The sequence below is a fragment of the Paramormyrops kingsleyae genome, chromosome 19, assembly GCF_048594095.1.
Source record: "Paramormyrops kingsleyae isolate MSU_618 chromosome 19, PKINGS_0.4, whole genome shotgun sequence".
Classification (NCBI taxonomy): domain Eukaryota; kingdom Metazoa; phylum Chordata; class Actinopteri; order Osteoglossiformes; family Mormyridae; genus Paramormyrops; species Paramormyrops kingsleyae.
Window position 1 is genome coordinate 11255934 of NC_132815.1, and position 18651 is coordinate 11274584.

Below are 18651 nucleotides of genomic sequence, written 5' to 3' on the forward strand. Positions count from 1 at the left end.
CCCCCCCACCGTGCTTGTTTGTTTGTCTTTCACACTCGCCACGTCACACAGGACCCCATCAGGATCCTCCCCCCTGCCATTAATATCGCTTTCAGAATGAGACCCAAAGCAGCCCCCCCCCCCATTATGGCTCATCATGCCGCATCCATTCTCCCTCAGACCACCTCCCATCGGAGGATCTGCTCTCCATCTGTATTTACTGAGTGTTTCCACAACAATAAAAACACAATAAATATATCACACAAAATCCAAGTTTAAAACCACTGAGACACAGAGAGCGAAAGATATTGACATAAAATCTTAAAACACACAGGCAGGCAGTAGAATATGCAAAAGAATTTAAGAAATGCATATAAACCCTTTAAAATTAATATTCATGAACATTCAATGATTTGATACACAGGTTTAACAAATGAAAACCAGCTGTGATTCTGCTGGAATTGAGTGAAATATGTCTAAGCAGTGCTGGGGGCATCTGCCCCCCCCCCCAACGCCTTACAGCAAAGCTTTGCCTTTGCAACACAAGCTGCCAATTTCCTGCCTGGCATCTGATGTGTGCTTTATTCAAGCCCTTCCGTGACAGAGCGCCCCTCATCTCCAAGCGCAGCAGGCAGACATACAACAGCACAACCTCCTTTCTGAGTTGTGGAGCCACTTACACCGTATAAAAAAATCTATCCCTCATTTTCATACACTCCCAGCACCTATACAAAATGGCTTCAAAAGAAATTCTCAGGTGATCCGCCTACTTCTTCACATCGCAAATCAGCTACAGCCGTGTGAGGAGGCTATGCCCCGATTGGAGGACTGACACGCCACTCATCACTGACCTGACTATGTGCCAGGTGCCCCTTTCTTACATGATGGACAGAGCCGGAATTCAGTCAGACAAACTCGGATCGGTCACAAAGGATGTGGCTTAACACAGCTTAACAAAGCAAACGTCAACTTAAATAAAAACTGAACGTACTGGCTGACTATTGGTGACACCGCTGTCACGCATGAGGACACAGACAAATGCAAAGTCAGCGTAGGTGGGTATTGCCTCGGATTACCCCCGGACATGTTATCACACATAAACATGCACGTGTACAAACACAGAGACAGACAGACTGAACACGGGGAAAGGGGATGGCCGCGGGGACCGTCACGACTCACCGTGAGGGGTGATTGTCTGCACGGGTTTGCCGGGTGACTTGACGTTCCATATGGTGAGCGTGCCGTCCGAGTGGCTGCAGATGAACTGCTTCCCTTCGTGGTGCCAGGCCAGCGAGTGGATGGCCTGGCAAGGACACACACACACATCAATGCTGAATACGAAGCTTCGCTATGGCACAGCGACCCATCAAATTGGCAGGGACCGTCAACGATTTTACACTGCGGCTATGAAACCAAGCTGATATGGACATCAGAGGGCGCAATGGCTGATGTGCTCCTTAAGAACTGCACTTATAACTGGAAAAAGCCCAATGACGACAGATAGGTCCGAGACTCAGACATGTACCCTGCCAATTACTGTTGCTGTGTAGATCAGTATACATCAGTAGTAAAGTTGCTGCTCCTCCACATCGAAAGGAGCCGGCTGAGTTGGTTCAGACACCAACCTCGGTGAAAAATTAGCAGGCCCAAGCACATAAACCAATCAGCCGTGACTTTAAAATCACCTGACTTGTATTGTGTAGGTCCCACTTGTGCTGCCAAAATAGCTGTGACCTGTCAAGACATGGACTCCACAAGACCTCTGAAGGTGTCCTGTGGTATCTGGCACCAAGATGTTAACAGCAGGTCCTTTAAGTCCTGTAAGGTGTGAGGTGGTGCCTCCATGGATTGCACTTGTTTGTCTGGCAAATCCCTCAGCTCTATCGGATCGAGATCTTGGGAATTTGGAGACCAAACCAACTCCCTGAATTCTTCTTCATGTTCCTCAAACCATTGCTGGACAATTTTCGGAGCGCAGTAGGATGGCTGAAAGAGGCCACTGCCATCGGGGAATACCATTGCCATGGAGGGGTGTACTTGGTCTGCAACAATGTTTAGGTAGGTGGTACGTGTCAAAGTAACATCCACATGAGTGCCAGGACCCAAGATTTCCCAGTAGATAATTTCCCAGAGCATCACACTGCTTCCGCCAGCTTGCCATCTTCTCATATTGCATCCCAGTTCCATCTCTTCCACAGGTACAATGCAAACAACGAACCCATACCCAGCCATCCACAGGATGCAACAGATAATGTAACTCATCAGACTAGGTCAACTTCTTCCATTACTCCATGGTCCAGATCTGACGCCCATGGATCCATTTTAAGGGCTTCAGCAGTAGCAGCATGTGCAGCTAGCAGCTAGCATAGCTAGCATGAACTTTTTTAGCAATTTGTGCAACAGTAGCTCTCCTTATGAGATCGGACCAGATGGACTAACCTTCATTCCCCAAGCGCATCACATGAGCCTTGGGCGCCCATGATGCCATTGCCAGTTTACCGGTTGGCTTTCCTTGAACCATTTTTGGTAGGTACCGACCACTGCATACTGGAAACACCCTGCAAGATCTACTGTTTTGGAGATGCTCTGACCCAGTTGTGTAGTCATCACAATTTGGCCCAGATACCTTAGATCCTTCTGCTTGCCCATTTTTCCAGCTTCCAACACATCAACTTCAAGAACTCACTGTTCACTTGCTTATTATGTAATTGTAACGAGGTAATCCACGTTACTCATATTACCTGTCATTGGTTTCAATGTTACGGCTGATTGGCGTACGTGTGCATTACGAAAAATGTCTCTAAAACCCTGCTCATTAATGTTAGGTAAGCAGAAAAATAAATATAACAATAATAATAATTATTATAATAAATACCAGCCAGAAAGTCCCACAGGCAAACTGCATAGGTGTCCTGGCATCTTTCCTGCTTCTTTCCCCTAATCCACACAGTTTAGATGGATCTCCAGCCTGCTCTGGAGACTCACCCTTTTGAAGAAAATAAATCAGGAACCACCTGGCGACCCACTACAAGGGGTGGATCTGCACCTGAGGCAGGTTCTGCACCGCCCCCAGGCTCCTGTCTGTAGTCACATTATTCCTCTGCCATAATTAAAGCACATCCAATTTCCCTTCCTTTTCCAAGCTCTGGGCTGCCCACAGAGAAAACTCTTAACTATTGCCCCTCCCTTTGAGGGACGAATGCGTGTCTGTACCCAGGCTGAGGGGGGTGTCTATGTCGAGGGAGGGATGCTGGGGTGTCGGGGTGAAATTCGGGTCTCATTATTTTTTAATAGCGAGCCTCCCCCCGCTCTACCTAATCCAAGGAACTGTGTTTCTATTTTAAGCAGAGAGGACGAGATGTACGAGCCAAACAACAAATCAATGGTAGGGCTGGCACATTATTAACAAAGCGAGCAGGGAAAGACAAGCTTTCTCATCTACGCCATGTTGCCGCTGATTAAAACGCACAGCGGCTATAAATAAGCCGAGGCGTGCAGATCACCTTCCCCGACGACACCGACAATGTGGATTTTCAGCACACGCCTCTAGGTGGTACAAGGTCAAAGGTGAAGTGTTCAACCAGAGAGCCTGGAAGGCCCCTTCATACCACAGCTAAACTGCCAGAATTTCAGCTCTGCTTAGTTAATTCACACCACGTTCATGTGTGTCACGAGGTCCGGCTTGAGTCTTAACAGACACTAAGAAAGACATTTCCATTCAACATGTATTCGATATTCAACATGTCGACACATATTTTACATGTAACATTTCAGAAGTCATACCTCCTTTGAGGATATTCTCAAGTATGTTATTAAGAACGACGTTTCGATATAACAAGGGTACTAATTGGAATATGTGACTGTTTTGAGCATTAGCTGATAAATAGCGCACTCCGGTCTGAGCCCGGTAAAATGTTCTTCAGAGAATCGCAGTCAGCCTAGTGCTACCATGGTAAAACGCAGATGACGAAGGCAACAAAGTAGAGTCCAAATGGCATTCAGATTAACAGAAAAAAACCCTATTTTCTCTTCCATTCATGGCAAAGGGTTCACCTCTCCCAACCCCAACCCCAACCCCAGTGACCCATGATGCAGTGAGGCGGAGCAGGTCCAACAACGCCGACAAGCGCGACACATAGCTTACGGCTCGCCTCTCGTTAGCGCCAGTCAACAGCAGCCTGGAAAGGGTGGCAGTCAACACCGGCTGCCAGCCGGCTCTCGCAGAAAGATGGACCGCTAATCAATTGGCCTACCGACGTATCCCGAAGCAATTCACAAGTGTTTGCCTACAAAACAGCTGACAAAAAAGAAAAACGACTAGATGAACCATCAACTCCATCAACAAGGCTACCAAGGAGTTTGGTTGGTTAATACACTCTCAATTCCCATTACTGCCCACTGTCCAGGTGATGACTTGCATCTGGATCAGTATCCTTCTGCCAAGGAAGGGAAGTAAACCGAGGGACTTTCTTCAGGTGCCCACAGTGTCAGGTGCCTGTGAGGTGCTGCCTGCCAGTACCGAGGGGGAGGGAGGGGTCACACTGTTCGCTCTCCCGGCTCTTAGTCCTCCCACGCCAAGCCAGTTGTCTTGCGGTACAAGAAGACAGCCGGGTGGGTGGAGACGTCATTCGGCACGTCACCGTTGTGTGAAGCAGGGATAATAGGCCGAAGTCTAAGCCAGGATGGGTGAGTAAGAACCATATCAGAAACTCATATATATGACAAGCTTTTATTATCCAAAAGCGTAAATAAATGCACACATGAAAACAAGCGCACGTTCACAAAGATGCATTGAAATCCTCATCTGGGATTCCACCCAGTGAGACCCAACAACGCCCCGTGAATGGGTGTTCCATGGTGACAATGCAGGTCTGGCGCATTTCGGAGAAGCCCCGTGATGCCAGCAAAGGCTGCATGGTAGGAAGATGGAGGAGAAGGCGGATAAAGGATGGGTGTAGAGACCCCGGCAAGACAGCAACACGGGAGGGCCCATCAAAATTTAATGACGTTCTATGAAGGTCTCACTGGTTGGTTAACTTATTTATACGTTATATATACGTATCCTATAGTACAAATGAGAGAGTGTGTCTGACCACAAGCGGAACATTGTGCTTCGACATTAAAAAAAAAACCCACTTGAAAAACGTACATTCAAAAAAATGTCATGGAGACCGAGCGGTCGGCAAACCATCGGTAAACGGGCCGCAGCCGGGCTCTGTGTGTAGCTTGTGGTTCAGTGGAAGATGCTGGGAGATGCTCTGCTCAGACGCCACCTCCCTGGAGACGGAGTGGGAGAGACGTTGGGAAGGAGGTGCGGCCTGACACCTCAAAGCTGCTTTGTCTCATCCGTTTCTCCTGGTGCTGACTGTTCACGGAGAGGTGTGAAATGAAAGCCAGCAAAGATATATATATATATATAAATAAAATTTATGTGGACTGGTTCCCCCATAAATCCAGATCTTCAGTCTTCTCCGGCAACCACCCGGATTCCTCTCACGGAGATGTCCGGCACTCAAAAACATGGCAAAAGATGAATGCTCATGACTTCACTGCACCGGCAACGGTGAGTGACAGAAGGCCAGAAACCCAAATGGCAAAATGTCCGGGCCTCACTGAGCTCCGCTCCGCCTCCAGCTGTCCCGCCAAGGGCAGAGTAACTGCAACTATGCCTTAGGTGACAAAACAAAACCCCATAAGATGAATATTCCATGGTCGACCCTTGTGAGAGCCGGCCCTTCACGTTCCGGCGGTTGCGGATAGCATGCGGCTATTTCAGGCCGGACTTCTGTTATTTTAACGTTCCCCTGTCTGACCTTCAGCCCCAGAAGCGTGGAAAGGGGCTTTTCAGACCTTCCCTGAAGGCACAGCGGAGCCTATAAAGGCAGACTGTGGGGCTGCAAAGCCAGCAGAACAGGTGCTGAATTCCCCAGCTCCCAGTGGAATCTGTCCACCGGAGGCGAAGCAGGCCGGCAAGATGGCCGCCCGGGAAAGAGCAAACACAAGCAGGATTTCCGTGCCTCCTGTTCGACACGAGGGCGACAGGATTCCTCAGAGGAGCTCAAAGGGGGTGAGAAAGGGAGCAGAGATGGAAGATGTGTGAGCTGTTCCCCGGAAGCGGCACGACACTGAGAAATGGGCCAGTGAGTGACAGCGAGCCAGGCATCACCCTTGAGCCAGCTTCGGATGCTTTCTTACGGCAAGCTGTCACTGCCTGGAAGGACAGGCGGTCCCAGGGTCTGTAAGCACCCTCCTCGGCAGAGTGGCCATTTACAGGCAGTACCCCAGGTAGAACGCTGTTCCTTTGTATGCAAATGGAGATGACGGCATCTACTCATCAGCCTTTATCTCCCCTTCCCTAGGCTTTAAGCCATCGGAATGAATCCCATGAACCGGCAAAAAGTGAAAGAAGAATAAGCCTGTTTGTTTCTCCTGCAACCCAACATCTTAGGACGGTTCTTAGAAGCTGCCCACAGTTGACCAGGAGCAAAGGGGGTGAAGTGGCAGCGGACTGTCACGTCAGAGTAGGAAATGGAGTGAAGCCAGCATATTGCCCAGCGCCCCGGAGCAGCCGGACACGGGACGTCGAGCTCAGAATGTCCCAAGCTTCAGAGGCAGCTGCGGGATCCGTTTGGGTCGCCACATAGTGTCACAAACTTAAGACGAGTGAGGTACCGGGGACATAAACACACAGGAGGGGAGGGAAAGGTGCAGACACACTTCAAGCGTGTCGTCAGCCGTAACATCACGATTTGTGATGGGGATGACAAAAACGGATCTCATTCCCGCTCCCTCACGAGCCGGAGCGAACTCTGTGCGTTACCGTTTGACCTCAAATCAGGCTCCATCATCCCCAGCTGGACCACAGCCTGAGAGAAGACAGCAGATTTTTTTAAAAATGGAGAGGTGCATTGTGGTACATCAATCAGTGCGGCCCATTTGCGGTATCCAGAGCGGTCTGATTCATGATAGCCTGAAAGCTGACCACGGCACCAGATCACAGACGGCATGGCAGTTAAGGAACCGGGAGCGTGGACCTACAGCTGACCATGTGACACATTGGTCACCCCAAAGCGGAATGTTTGCTGCGTGGGTTGGGTTAATATCTACACACCAGTAGCCATCATGGCTGCTCTGCAGTGAGCCCAAACAGACAGTGGTCTTTTCCCTGGATTTCACTGAGCACATTTAACGAGACAGAAGTCCAAAAAGACAGATTCAGTTCCTACACACAGTCATCACACCGAAACGGACCTGTTAGCCGACCAATCCGGCTCCTTGAAATGCTCCTCCACTGTCTGGGATTTCGCTCACACTTGCAGGAATTCGCATACAAATTCCGGGCTGCCCCAAAACAAGAAAACGATTTTCTCCCCAGGCTGGGGGGCTAAATATGTACTGTGGAGGACAAGCAAATGGGTCAAGCATAGCCAAAACAAAAGACAACACAGACATATACACCCCCCTCAGGGCTCAGGTACGAGGGATGACAGGAATCGGTCTGATGCCATGTGCCATGTCATATATCCAAGGCCAAATCCAAAACAACACGAAACAATAACAGCACCCATCCCACAGTCCAACTCGTGCTCATATTCTGTCAGCATTAATATTTGATTGCCCCTGCCTTTATTTTCTGAGCGCAGCTGGTTGACAGTGGGCCTTCAGAGAGGCTGGGGGAGCGGGCCGCTTCCTCACCTCGTCGTACGTGTAGCGGTAGTCCGCCTTCTTGGATTTCAGGTCCCAGAGCACCACAATGCCGGACTCGAATCCAATTATGAGCTGGAATCATATCAGAAAACAACGGTTTGTTGATTTTGGGGGGGGGGGGGGGTGTGAATTTCCTTATAAAACAGGGAAACTCTAGTATGACAATCTACTGACACCAAGTTTGGGGAAACCTGCCAGCTGTTCAGGAGTTTGTTTAAAAACACAGATTGCTGTCAATTGTCCAAAGGAAGGAATAAACCCACTTTTCTGACCCCATGAGGAAGGTCTTTACCTGAGTATATAACAGCCATAAAAAATAACAGTAGCAGATTTGCCCATTCAATAAATAAAACAAGCTTTTTCTCACTTACACTTAAATCTCTGCTTGAGTAGATGAAAACTAATATATATATATATATATATATATATATATATATATATATATATATATATATATATATATATATATTAATAATAATAATAATAATAATAACATGTCAATCAAAAAATCCATAGGGAGAGAGACTTTTCCAGAAGGACGGCTCCAAATTGCTTTTTTTTTTTTTAAAACGACTGTTTAGCGGCTTAGTGCAGGGGGGAGGGGGCTGCCTGCACTGTGCAGACAGAGTGACACCCCCCAACGCGGCCCTGACGGATGTCCACTGTGGGCCCCGTACCTTTCCTTCATCCATGGGATTGTCGCTTATATGGACGACAGGGCCTGGGTGGGCCTTGGAGGATCTGTGGGGGGGGGGGGGGGGGGGTCGGGGAAGAGAGAGAGAAGGTCAGTAAAATGATAAGGATGGAGAGAAAGGGCATGCTGGGAAGACAGTGATGGGACACGCCTCGCACGGTGGTGGGACACGCCTCGCACGGTGATGGGACACGCCTCGCACGGTGGTGGGACACGCCTCGCACGGTGGTGGGACACGCCTCGCACGGTGGTGGGACACGCCTCGCACGGTGGTGGGTGCGGGGTGACATGCATGACTGCGCGGCTTTAAATCGAGTTGCCGACAGCCTGGTATTTGGTTTGATATAGCGCCTTTAAAATTGGGTTCAAATGCCTTATGGAGCCTGGGATAGATTCTGTACGACATAAATACAGAAGCCTAGCCAAGGAGGAAAAAGGAAAAAAAAACATATAAAACGTTTTAAACGTGTAACACATATTTTCCCTGATCTCTCTGCTCCATGTACCCCCCCGAGCGGCTCCTACAGGGGGCAGCGCATGAACGACCTTAATCGTTTTCCAATAGCGGCGAGCAGCCTGACGGAACCACCCCAAAGCCTGCAGCAGCCCATCGTTTGGAGATAGATTAACAGGCTAACTGCGGGTAAGGCAGCCTCTAGGTGGCGCTGCGACCTTTCATTTACGGGCTGCGTGGTTGTGTATCGCCCGCATCTGCCCCCTGCGTGTCCGTGTTGCCTCACCGGCCGATCACAGCCGCCCTCTGACATGCAGGAGAACGACAGGACAAAACCAGCCCTTCCAAGCAGGATTAACATAACCCCCCCCCCCCCGAGCAAATTAAGTCAGGGAAACATTGAGGTACCAATTAAAAAGCCAGGTGGAGGGAGCCGGGACCGTAAGAGTGTCGCATTGGCGCCGGGTTTCGGGTCCGGCCCATTCAGAAGGCTCTCCAGCATTTAGCGCACTTAGCGGGAGCGTAAGGCGACACATGCGTCCCTCGCGGCCGGAGCGATGGGGCCACACTCTCAGGAACAGCCCCACGGCAGCACATGAATTTTTAACCTATATCACCGTGGCGCTAAAAATAGCCGTAAATGAAGTTTGCCGTGGAGACGGAGCCTGCGAATCAGCAGAGCGGTTTGGGGAGGCTCGCTGGGCCTGGGGGGTCGTGCACGGCCTCGCCTCTCAAGCCTGGAGGCGGGACCGAGAGGGTGGGGCTAAGAGAAGGAGGCGGGGCAATGTGAGGGGGTGTAGCCTGGATGTTTAATAAAGGGCAGAGCAGACCCAAGAAGCCCGTCGCAAGTTTCATGCAGCTAAATCTCCTACCTGCCACCATGAACCGTGAGCAGAGCTCATTCTGTACGCATGTTCGCGCTTTATTGAACTCGCCTTTATATTATGGTCTGTAGAGATCCCACCCTGGAGATGGCAACGGAAGCCCGGCAGGAGCCAAGGCGAGTCGGCCCGGGCGCCATGTGGCCTGTTGTCGGCACACGCAGGTAAGAGTGAGCGACGGGGATGCAGTGACAGGGACACGGTTCAGCACGCTGGGGCCCGTGTGCATGAGTGTGGCCCCGCACTTGAATCTCGCCTTTGCTCCCCCCCGTCCATTATTTTGCCTTGTTTTGATTTATGTTTTTCTGAGGGGGACAGATGACAGGCAGATGAAGGTGAGCAGTGCATTGCGGGGGGGCTTTGTGTCATTCAAAGGGGGGTCGGGGGGTCTGTAATACTTAACGTCATCTCTGCCCCTGAGCAGCTTGCTGTGTGTGTGTGTGCGTGTGTGTGCCTGCTTTGCAGTGGACCAGTGTGAAGGAATCCAGTGGGTTGCGCTCCCAGCATGCACTGCATCGCAGGGAATTTGCATGGGCTTCGCCCCACATGTCGCAGAAGGCATCTCCCACTGTGACTCAGACACTGAGTCACCTCGGAGAGCTCGGTGGGTTTGGCGCCGGCAACAGAGGACACGAACCTCGCGGGGGAACAGGACGCTGGGACGAACGTGGCCGGTGACGCAGGGCCTGCCGAAGTTAGTCGGTGAGAACGTCATGGAAACCGGAACCACGAACTCCGGAAGTCTCCGTGGCTGTGTGCTGCCAAGGCGCCGGGACTGGCACAGGGCTCAAACTGCAAGCTCACTCCCCAGGAGAGACTTGGGGTGCGAAGCGTGCAGGTAATACATCCGGCCGGGTTATCGAATGAACTGCCACATTTGCAGCCATGTAAGACGTTTTGGGAGAGGGGGGGGGAAGCTGGCTAAGCGAATCGATATGAAAAGCAAACAACATTAACAACAAAAACAATGTCACAAGCGGTACGGCACCCCCCCCCCCCCCCCCCACTAAATCTGCAGCTCACACATCAGTGAAGGCAGCGCATCTACATGCAGATTTACGCCTGCAGTAATTGCGCGGCCCCTTCCGACAGATCTGGGCTTGTTCAGGAAAGGCGCAAATGGCGACATATATTAAGGAAAACAGCGTCGCGAGGCAGCAGCGGCAGGCGGCTTAATGAAAGCGCAGCCTCTGCCTTTTCCTCGCGATCAGGGGCGATGAACGATGACTCCGGACGGGCAGCAATTACACCCAGATCCCATCTGTTCCTGGAGAGTTAGCGGCACCTGCGGTCCCAAGAAGCTGTGCTTCCTGTACAATGGGCCGCGGGCATGTGGTCACTGCCGTTCGGGACTGCCGGAAGGACACAGGTCACAGGTCAGACTTCTCGACCTTCAGGAATTTTTCCCATGTGACCATGCAGCAGAGCAGTGGGCTGGGTGGGGGGGGGCTGTCGGGCAGCATGTTGACCAGTTGACGCAATATGGTCAGAGCAAAGGATGTTACACGTGAGTCATGCAGATAAGCCCGGCAGGTTAGGGACAGATGTTGACCGGCTTTTGAATCCCGGTGCTGGGAGTGTGTGTGTGTGTTTACATTCCTGCTGCAAACGACGGCCACCGGTGAATCGGCACGTCTGACGGCGCGGCCACATCGAGATAAGCCAGCAGGCCTGCGTTCCTCCACAACACGGGCCGCAGCCCCCCCTCCCATTTGGGAAACACCTCTCTCTCCCATCTACGGTTCCAGCAAAACGCACAGCAGATGCTGAGCGTGAATCTCACGGGCAAAACCCCCTCCACCCCCACAGTGCCCCATCCCCCAAGGACTGTCAGAAATGCTAAGAAAGCTCTCAGTGACAGTCGGTGCTTGAAAGTTACCTTCCAGAATGCCTTTTATACTGACGCTGTCACAGTTGAGAAGTTATGCCTTATACAGTCCTCGCCCCCCCAATCCAAGATCTGACAAAAGACCAACTCAAAGAAATGACTAAAAACGGCTGTACTTCACACACATTATAATTAACCAGAAAGGGACATATGAGTATATGAGTATCCTCAGTGGCACAGTGAAACTTATCAAATCTAAAAAAAACACCCGCAATGGCAATTACACACCTGTAGGGGGCAACGCTCAACTGAGGGGGCGGCTGCATGACGTCACCAGCACTGAAGTGACCCAAAGAAGGCAAAGCCTGACTGTTCCATTGAGGAACAGGAAAAATCCCAGCACTTTACCAGTTTGTACCACTTTCCGATTTGTGTGGGATTCGTTGAATTTGTTCTTGCTTGATTTTTTTTTTTTGATCCCGTCGGCTCTACAATTCATATGCTAGCAACTGAATGCAAAACTTCAATCATAATTCACAGTGTGTGCAGATAAATGATATCCTGCAGTACAGTTCTTTGTGTGTATTCTGGCACATTCTCTGCATTTTACTGCGGACTTGTTGTTTACGTTGACGTTTGCCTAATGTACAGGCCATTTTGTTTGCTGGAAATATTTATAACAGAAATGCATTTGAGTGATGATAAATCACTTCACAATCAAGGCTTCAGTCTCTGTAATTAAGCAAAAAAAAAAACAACTCAGCAAAATCTACTAGGTGCCGTAAACTCCAAAACTACTTTACAAGGACTCATTACTGTCAGTTTGCTGTTTCTTCAGAATTAGCAATTAGTAGCAGTGCTCTTATTGTAAGTAACTATCAAACAGTACACAGAGAACCAGGGTTGTATAACAAAGTGAAATTCTGAAGGGCAAATTACAATTTAGCTGAACTGTTTTTTTCAGTAATATGACAGATTCATAAAGTAATTTTTTGAACATAAATGCAGATGGCAGTTCGAGGCGACATTCTTCGCAGACACTCGCAGCTCTCCTTTAGGCCTGTCACGCCATGCGCCCATCGGCCCTCTCCGCTCTCATCATCGCCCATCGTCTGCTCTGGCAAACGTTCAGAGCAGCGGCATCACAGGTCACACCAGCGCTAAACTCCGCCCCGTGGCCGCCATCTTGACGGCACCAGCATGAACTCCCGGATCGTGCAGCGGATTTTCAAACGGCAGGACACAGTGGAGCCGAAATGCACGGGACCCATCTCCATGGTGACGCTTCCAGCCACCCCTGGCATCCCTATGACAACCTGTCCCCAGCTTCCCGGCGGGGGAAATATCCAGGCCCTTACATTGAACACGCGATGAAAACACGGAGTACAGGCATAGAAACACATCCCATTCCACTGACGCCTAGTTCATGCTGCACGTCTCCATGTGCCGTTGCTAAATTCATCTGTCGACGGAGCTGGTCGTGGCCGACACACGTATAAGGCACTGATATCCCACCAGACCAGCGAACCAACAATTACTTGCACATGCGGATTCAACGTGCAAAAACACGGACTGGCTGACTGCAAATGTGAGACATTTCTTCAGGTGATGGCTGAGGTACGTCCAGATACACTCAGAGAAGATTTGACTCTATGTTTTATTCGGCTGCTAAACAGTCAAATGTGAGAGTCTGCAGTTTGGCGGTATTGGGGGCCCCATAATAGCCCCCCTGAAGGTAGCCCCCCCCATTTTCACGATACCTCACATTTCCTTCCTCGATTCTGTCCTCTAATGACAGGCAGTCTGCGGCCTTAACCACTTCACTGTCACCGTAATCCTGCGTAATCTACATCGAGGGCAGGGCCAGGTGTTGAGGGTGTAGGGATTAACCATGCGCTGGGGGGGGATCGAACAGCGACGGCTCAGGTGCTCCAGGGCCTGCGTGGGTTCGGGATTAATGTGACAGCACGTCTGCCGGGCCGACGGGGAGGGGGGGGGGGGCTTACGAATCCATCAAGCTGATAAAACGGCTCTGATGTAACAGGCTGGAAACGTTTCAACTGTCACCCCCGCGGGAAAACCCGGAATTAAAGGCGCAGTTGGCTGCAAGATTGTGAGTCAATTTACGCACCGTCGCTGTGGGTGTGTCACCAGGTGCAATGAGGTAATTGTGCCTGCGTGTGTGTGTGAGCTTGTGTGCGTGCATATGTGTGTGTGTGAGTGTGTGTGTGACGACTCACAGAATGAGTGACCGGCCCAGAAGTTACCGGCAGCTGCCACAAAACTTTACTGAATAATTTACGCAGTGTGTTGTGTTTGGTTGGGGTCGGGGTTACATCTGCTCACGTCTGGTTGATGGGTGCCCCACCCAGCCAGACCTGTCAAGCGTGTGGTCTGCATATGGACTGCCTGCGCCATGACATTCTACCCGTCCTGCTCTACATGCTAAAATCACTTCAACACAGAGAGAGAGCAGCGCTACTCCTGGGCCATAATATGGGCAGGACGAGGTCACGGGGACACCGAAAGTTGATTGGCTCCCTCACCTGTCACTCACCAACTCCTAACATATCATTGGGTAATGATAAGGTTGGCCCCTCTTTTGTCCCTCATTTAAAAATATCGTACAATAGCCCCTCGTGGGGGGTGGCGTGGGGTGGCTCGGAAGGGGCACACTTACAGCTCGATGGCTTTATTCCACATGATGACGTAGCCTGAGAGGGTGAAGGATTCAACGTTCACGATGTGGATGTTTCCTCTTTCTGTGCCCACGTACAGCCATTTGCTCTGGAAGGGCAGGTGGCAGAACGTGATCCTGCGGGGGATAGAGACAGCATTTTCAGAGCATTCCTGAGTACATAAGGGGTCCCTCTCTCTGGGCATTGAGCTGAAAAGCTAAAGGGCCAAACTTGTTTTAAAACGCCAGTATGAGAGACCGTCAGGCTGGTTCGTTGGGAGTTTACGACATTTGCAAATTGAGCCACACCAGCCCTTATATCCCTGCTGTAGCGTAAGTCTCTTCAGAAGCCTTCCGCCTGAACAATAACTGACAATATTACAGCGGGGAAAACAGCGTTACCATGGCAGTGAGACCCTCGCGTTGCTAACTGTTCAGCAGGAAGACGTCCGAATGAGCGGGGAGATGATGCACCCTTCAGAGGCTGGGGGGGACGGCGGGAAGACAGGGCCGGGGGGGGGGATTGGATGATGAGAGGGTGAGGTGGAAGGAAGCATGGGATCTTTCTGGACCACGAGCAGATAGTGAAGCCAAGCTCGCCACGGGATGTGGCCCCGCCCATTTCCAGGACCTGAGGAATTAGGATGCTTCCAGTGTTCTATTTGTACGACGCTATATTAATCCAAGGGATTAATAGCGGATTGTTTACGACGACACAGAGGTGTGAAATTGCCCCTGTCCCCTGAGTAATTACAGAGACTCGGGGGGGCATGCTCATAAATAACGACGAGATCACCCTTCCGCCACGATTCTGTTGCCAGCGCCCCCCCCCCCCCCCCCCATCCGGACATAGCACTTTCCCAGAATTCCCCACTGTGTGGCTAAAAACTGCATTTATCCGGTACTTGTGCAAGGATGGGACATAAAATGAACAGAGCGCGGATGTCCCAAGGTGGGCGGAGTCACGTGACCCGCACATGCCACACCTCCAGGCCTTGCTCCGCAGGTGACAGCCTTGTTTTTCCTGGCTTCTGCCCCCCTTTGCCAATCCCAAAACGGCGGCCTGTTTTCTTTGTCCCTCTGCCGCCAGCTTTTAAACCCCAAAACTCAAATAATGCCTCCATTACCCAAAGGAAGGCCATCTTCATCATCCTCATCAGAATCAGGCATCTAGCAGTTGTACCTTTAAGCAACATATTTAAACCTGAATTGTTTTAGCATAGACAGTTTTGCAGGTAGCATCTTTCATATCTCAGCAGTGAGCCAGGAACTTAACTGCATCCAGACTTTGTGCTCTATAGCCCTGAAGGAGCTGAATGTGAACAGGACCCTGCTTGTACATTCGGTGCACAAGTGCGTCCATCACCGCCGGGAAGGAGAGAAACACGTATGAATGTGGATGGAGGAGCCGCTCCCAGCTGCGGGACGAGGCCCCCGCACTCCGCCGATGAAACTGTCCGCAGCCCGGCTGATGAACACCGTCAGCTCTTAGCTGTTGATTATAGCGACGGCTTGGCCAGCCCCCCCTCTGCCCCCGTCATTGTGGCCTGTCCCATTATAACAGGTACACAGGGAATCAGATGCGATTTGGTCCCTCCAAATGCGTAGAAAGCTAAACTAACAATTTTTAAAAATTACTTTGACATACTGAACTATTCTGCCAAATCTACCCACCATGGAACAAAAAATAGAAATATATTAAAGATCTGTGAATGCAATCTAAAAACTAAAAATGCCAAAAGTCTCATATTTAGTTTGGTTACTTATGGTTTAGGTTAGGGCTGAGTAGGGGTCACCATGTTAGGATTTGAGTTTCCCCCACAGAAATGAATGGAGAGTCCCCATAAAGACATCATTGCAAACCTATGTGTGTGTGTGTGTGTGTGTGTGTGTGTTTGGCTCTTTTGTTGACCCCAGTGTTTAGCAGAACTCTCATTTACAACACACTCGTGGTCTTTAGTCAGATGTTTTACACAACAATCCAAATGCGTCGTGCCAGGTCCCTTCACAGCCCTCCGAGCCTGTCCCAGCATGCCTCACTCCACGGCCACTGGAGGGGCTCAGCCCAGACTCTTAACCCATCCAAGGAAGGGCAGTGAATGTGGCTGCCATCTGGTGGGGGGGGGGGGGGTTGAACTCTACTGATCAAACAGCTGCTCACCTAGAGTGACTGGGCAGCTAGGGGGCAGCAGAGCGCCCCATCGGCCATGACTAGGCAGGATTGGTGGCTGCGTTCCCCGCAGCTGACATGGCAAAAAGCAGCATGACTGTCACATTCCAGCTTTGGCGTCTGTTCATACAGCCGACACCTGAACCTGCACGACTGGACTTACTGGACTTATACCCCCCCCCTTAAAAATAGGCACCTAAGCGCTCTGGTTGATTAATACAGGATGCAGTAATAATAGCAAAGGGTGGGGGCACATTCTACATATATTCAAATATAGCTGCTTAGTGGAAACATTTATCCAAAGTGACCCCCCCCAATTGCATATTATATTTATCAGACATTTACCCAAAGCAACATACAATTGCGAAAGAACAATCGGGAGGGTAAGGAGGTTTGTTCAGGGGCCCAAGGGTGAAATCATTCGACAGACTCTGGGATTTGAACTGGCAACCTTCTGATTACAGGCACAGCCGCCTAACCTGCTGAGCCATACGCCCCCATCTGTCACTGGAGAAAGGGTCCACCAGAAGATTCCGCTCCCCCTCCCCCCCCCCGGGACTCGCTTCCCCCAGAGCATATCCGAATGCAAGCTCTCGTGCTCCGGCCCCCCGCCCCTGGGGCCACAAGCCACTAATTGGGATTCATAGAGACTTTTTGGGAAGGACATTAACATTGACAGGGAGGAACCTGGGTTCTCGCCGGCGTCATGCGAGTTAGTGAGCCTTGCAGGTCATCTTCACCACCCCCCACTGGGACAGAGAGAAACAATGCTCCTTACTACACCTTAATGTGACTTAGAACCCCCCCCACCCCTGCCACCCAGCACCCCCCCCCCCAGGACTGACAGTTTCTCCCTCCATCAGTATCTGAGTGGCTCATATCCAGCTCCGAGGGCCAAACAGAGTCCAGGAAGCCGGCCACCCCCACGGATTGTCACACTAACGAGTCTCTAACGAGCATCATGCCTAATTTATCACCATCTCACAGACAAATCCACGTGTCCAGAGATGGGGGGGGGGGGGATGGGGTGGTGGTTGTGGGCCAGTTTTCGCCGAGTCGCAAACTGTGGACTATCAACAACTCAAAGAAACGTTTTTAATTAAAAATCAATCGAATGATCAAGGGGCTATATTTCACTGGGTGCTGGGTGGGGTGGGGGGAGCAAAACAAGCTCCTGACTATAAAGATGAATGTTTGCCATGTGCTAATTTAAGGAAGGCCTGCACTATCCAGCCTGATCACACGGTCCCTCGTAACCCAACTCCGACTGCAGAGCGTCAAACGGACAAAAAAACGGGGACAAGGACTGGCAAAAGCCCCCAACAGCAAAGCTCTCCACCTTTGGCTTTTGTCCCTACGCCGCCTTGTAGGGCCTGGGATAGGCTTGATGCCCCTCAGAAGGTGGATTAATATCTGAAACAGCTTCTTAACAGTCACGGCTATTAAGACAGAGTTCCTGCTTCCTGTATCATCACGCTGCTCCCTGCGAGGGAAGCGGCCCAAACATTAAGCCACCCAGACATATCTATAGAGAAACCACAGCACGGAGGTGAGAAAGATCACTTAGACAGAATAGGAAGTGGCAGAGCTGCACACACTCCTTTAGCTGAATAAAAATGGGCCAGAGGCTACAATGCCCGTCCGGTGGCGGCAGCAAGGATCTGCATGCCAGCCCCCGCTTCACAGTGGAGGTGAGGGCTGAGCAAATTGAGGGCAGAGCCAAGGGGCGGAGTTTGAGGCTGGACCCGCCCATAAAATGCAGGGCAGCCCAAATCAATGTGCTCGAGTTTCGCCCTTTTTTTCCACAACGTGGGCTCCGTAAATACTAGAACCCCCTTCTGGAAATCTTTATGTCACAAACGTTAAGCGTTTAGTCTCTAGGGACGTATGTTGTCACTGACTGCGCCTCTGCCGGATGTTCTAACAGGACACATCGCATAAATTTACCCAAAGACGGTGAGACATCGGCTCAGAGTCCAGGAGAGGAGAAGCCTCACAGTGCCGGGGGAACCTGGTGTCCTTCATCAATTCCTTAACCATCCTGAAACCTATTTACATAACAGTAACATGATAAGCTCCTCACGGCCGTTCCAGCAGGAGCAGCTGGCACAGGCCAAGAGCCACGCAGGACGGGTTCCAACATGCTGGTGAATGACACCGGCGTCCCCAGGCAGAGTGACGGACTGGGGGTCTGGTTGGGCAGGGGAGAGGGGGGGGGGCTCTTCTCTGCCTCTGTAGACAATGTCTGGACCTCATACTGA

General features: G+C 50.9%; 1 protein-coding gene across 11 annotated transcripts in view; it reads right to left on the bottom strand.

Annotated features, from left to right (window-relative positions):
* Positions 1 to 18651, bottom strand: part of stxbp5a (syntaxin binding protein 5a (tomosyn)) — a 65717-nt gene that overhangs the window by 26956 nt on the left and 20110 nt on the right. For all 11 annotated transcript variants that reach the window (XM_072703018.1, XM_072703016.1, XM_072703015.1 and 8 more), the window contains exons 5-8: positions 14224 to 14358; positions 8364 to 8427; positions 7675 to 7758; positions 1159 to 1282 (exon numbers count right to left, since the gene is read on the bottom strand). In XM_072703018.1, the coding sequence (XP_072559119.1) occupies positions 1159 to 1282; positions 7675 to 7758; positions 8364 to 8427; positions 14224 to 14358 (407 nt within the window). The remainder of the gene's footprint in view (positions 1 to 1158; positions 1283 to 7674; positions 7759 to 8363; positions 8428 to 14223; positions 14359 to 18651) is intronic.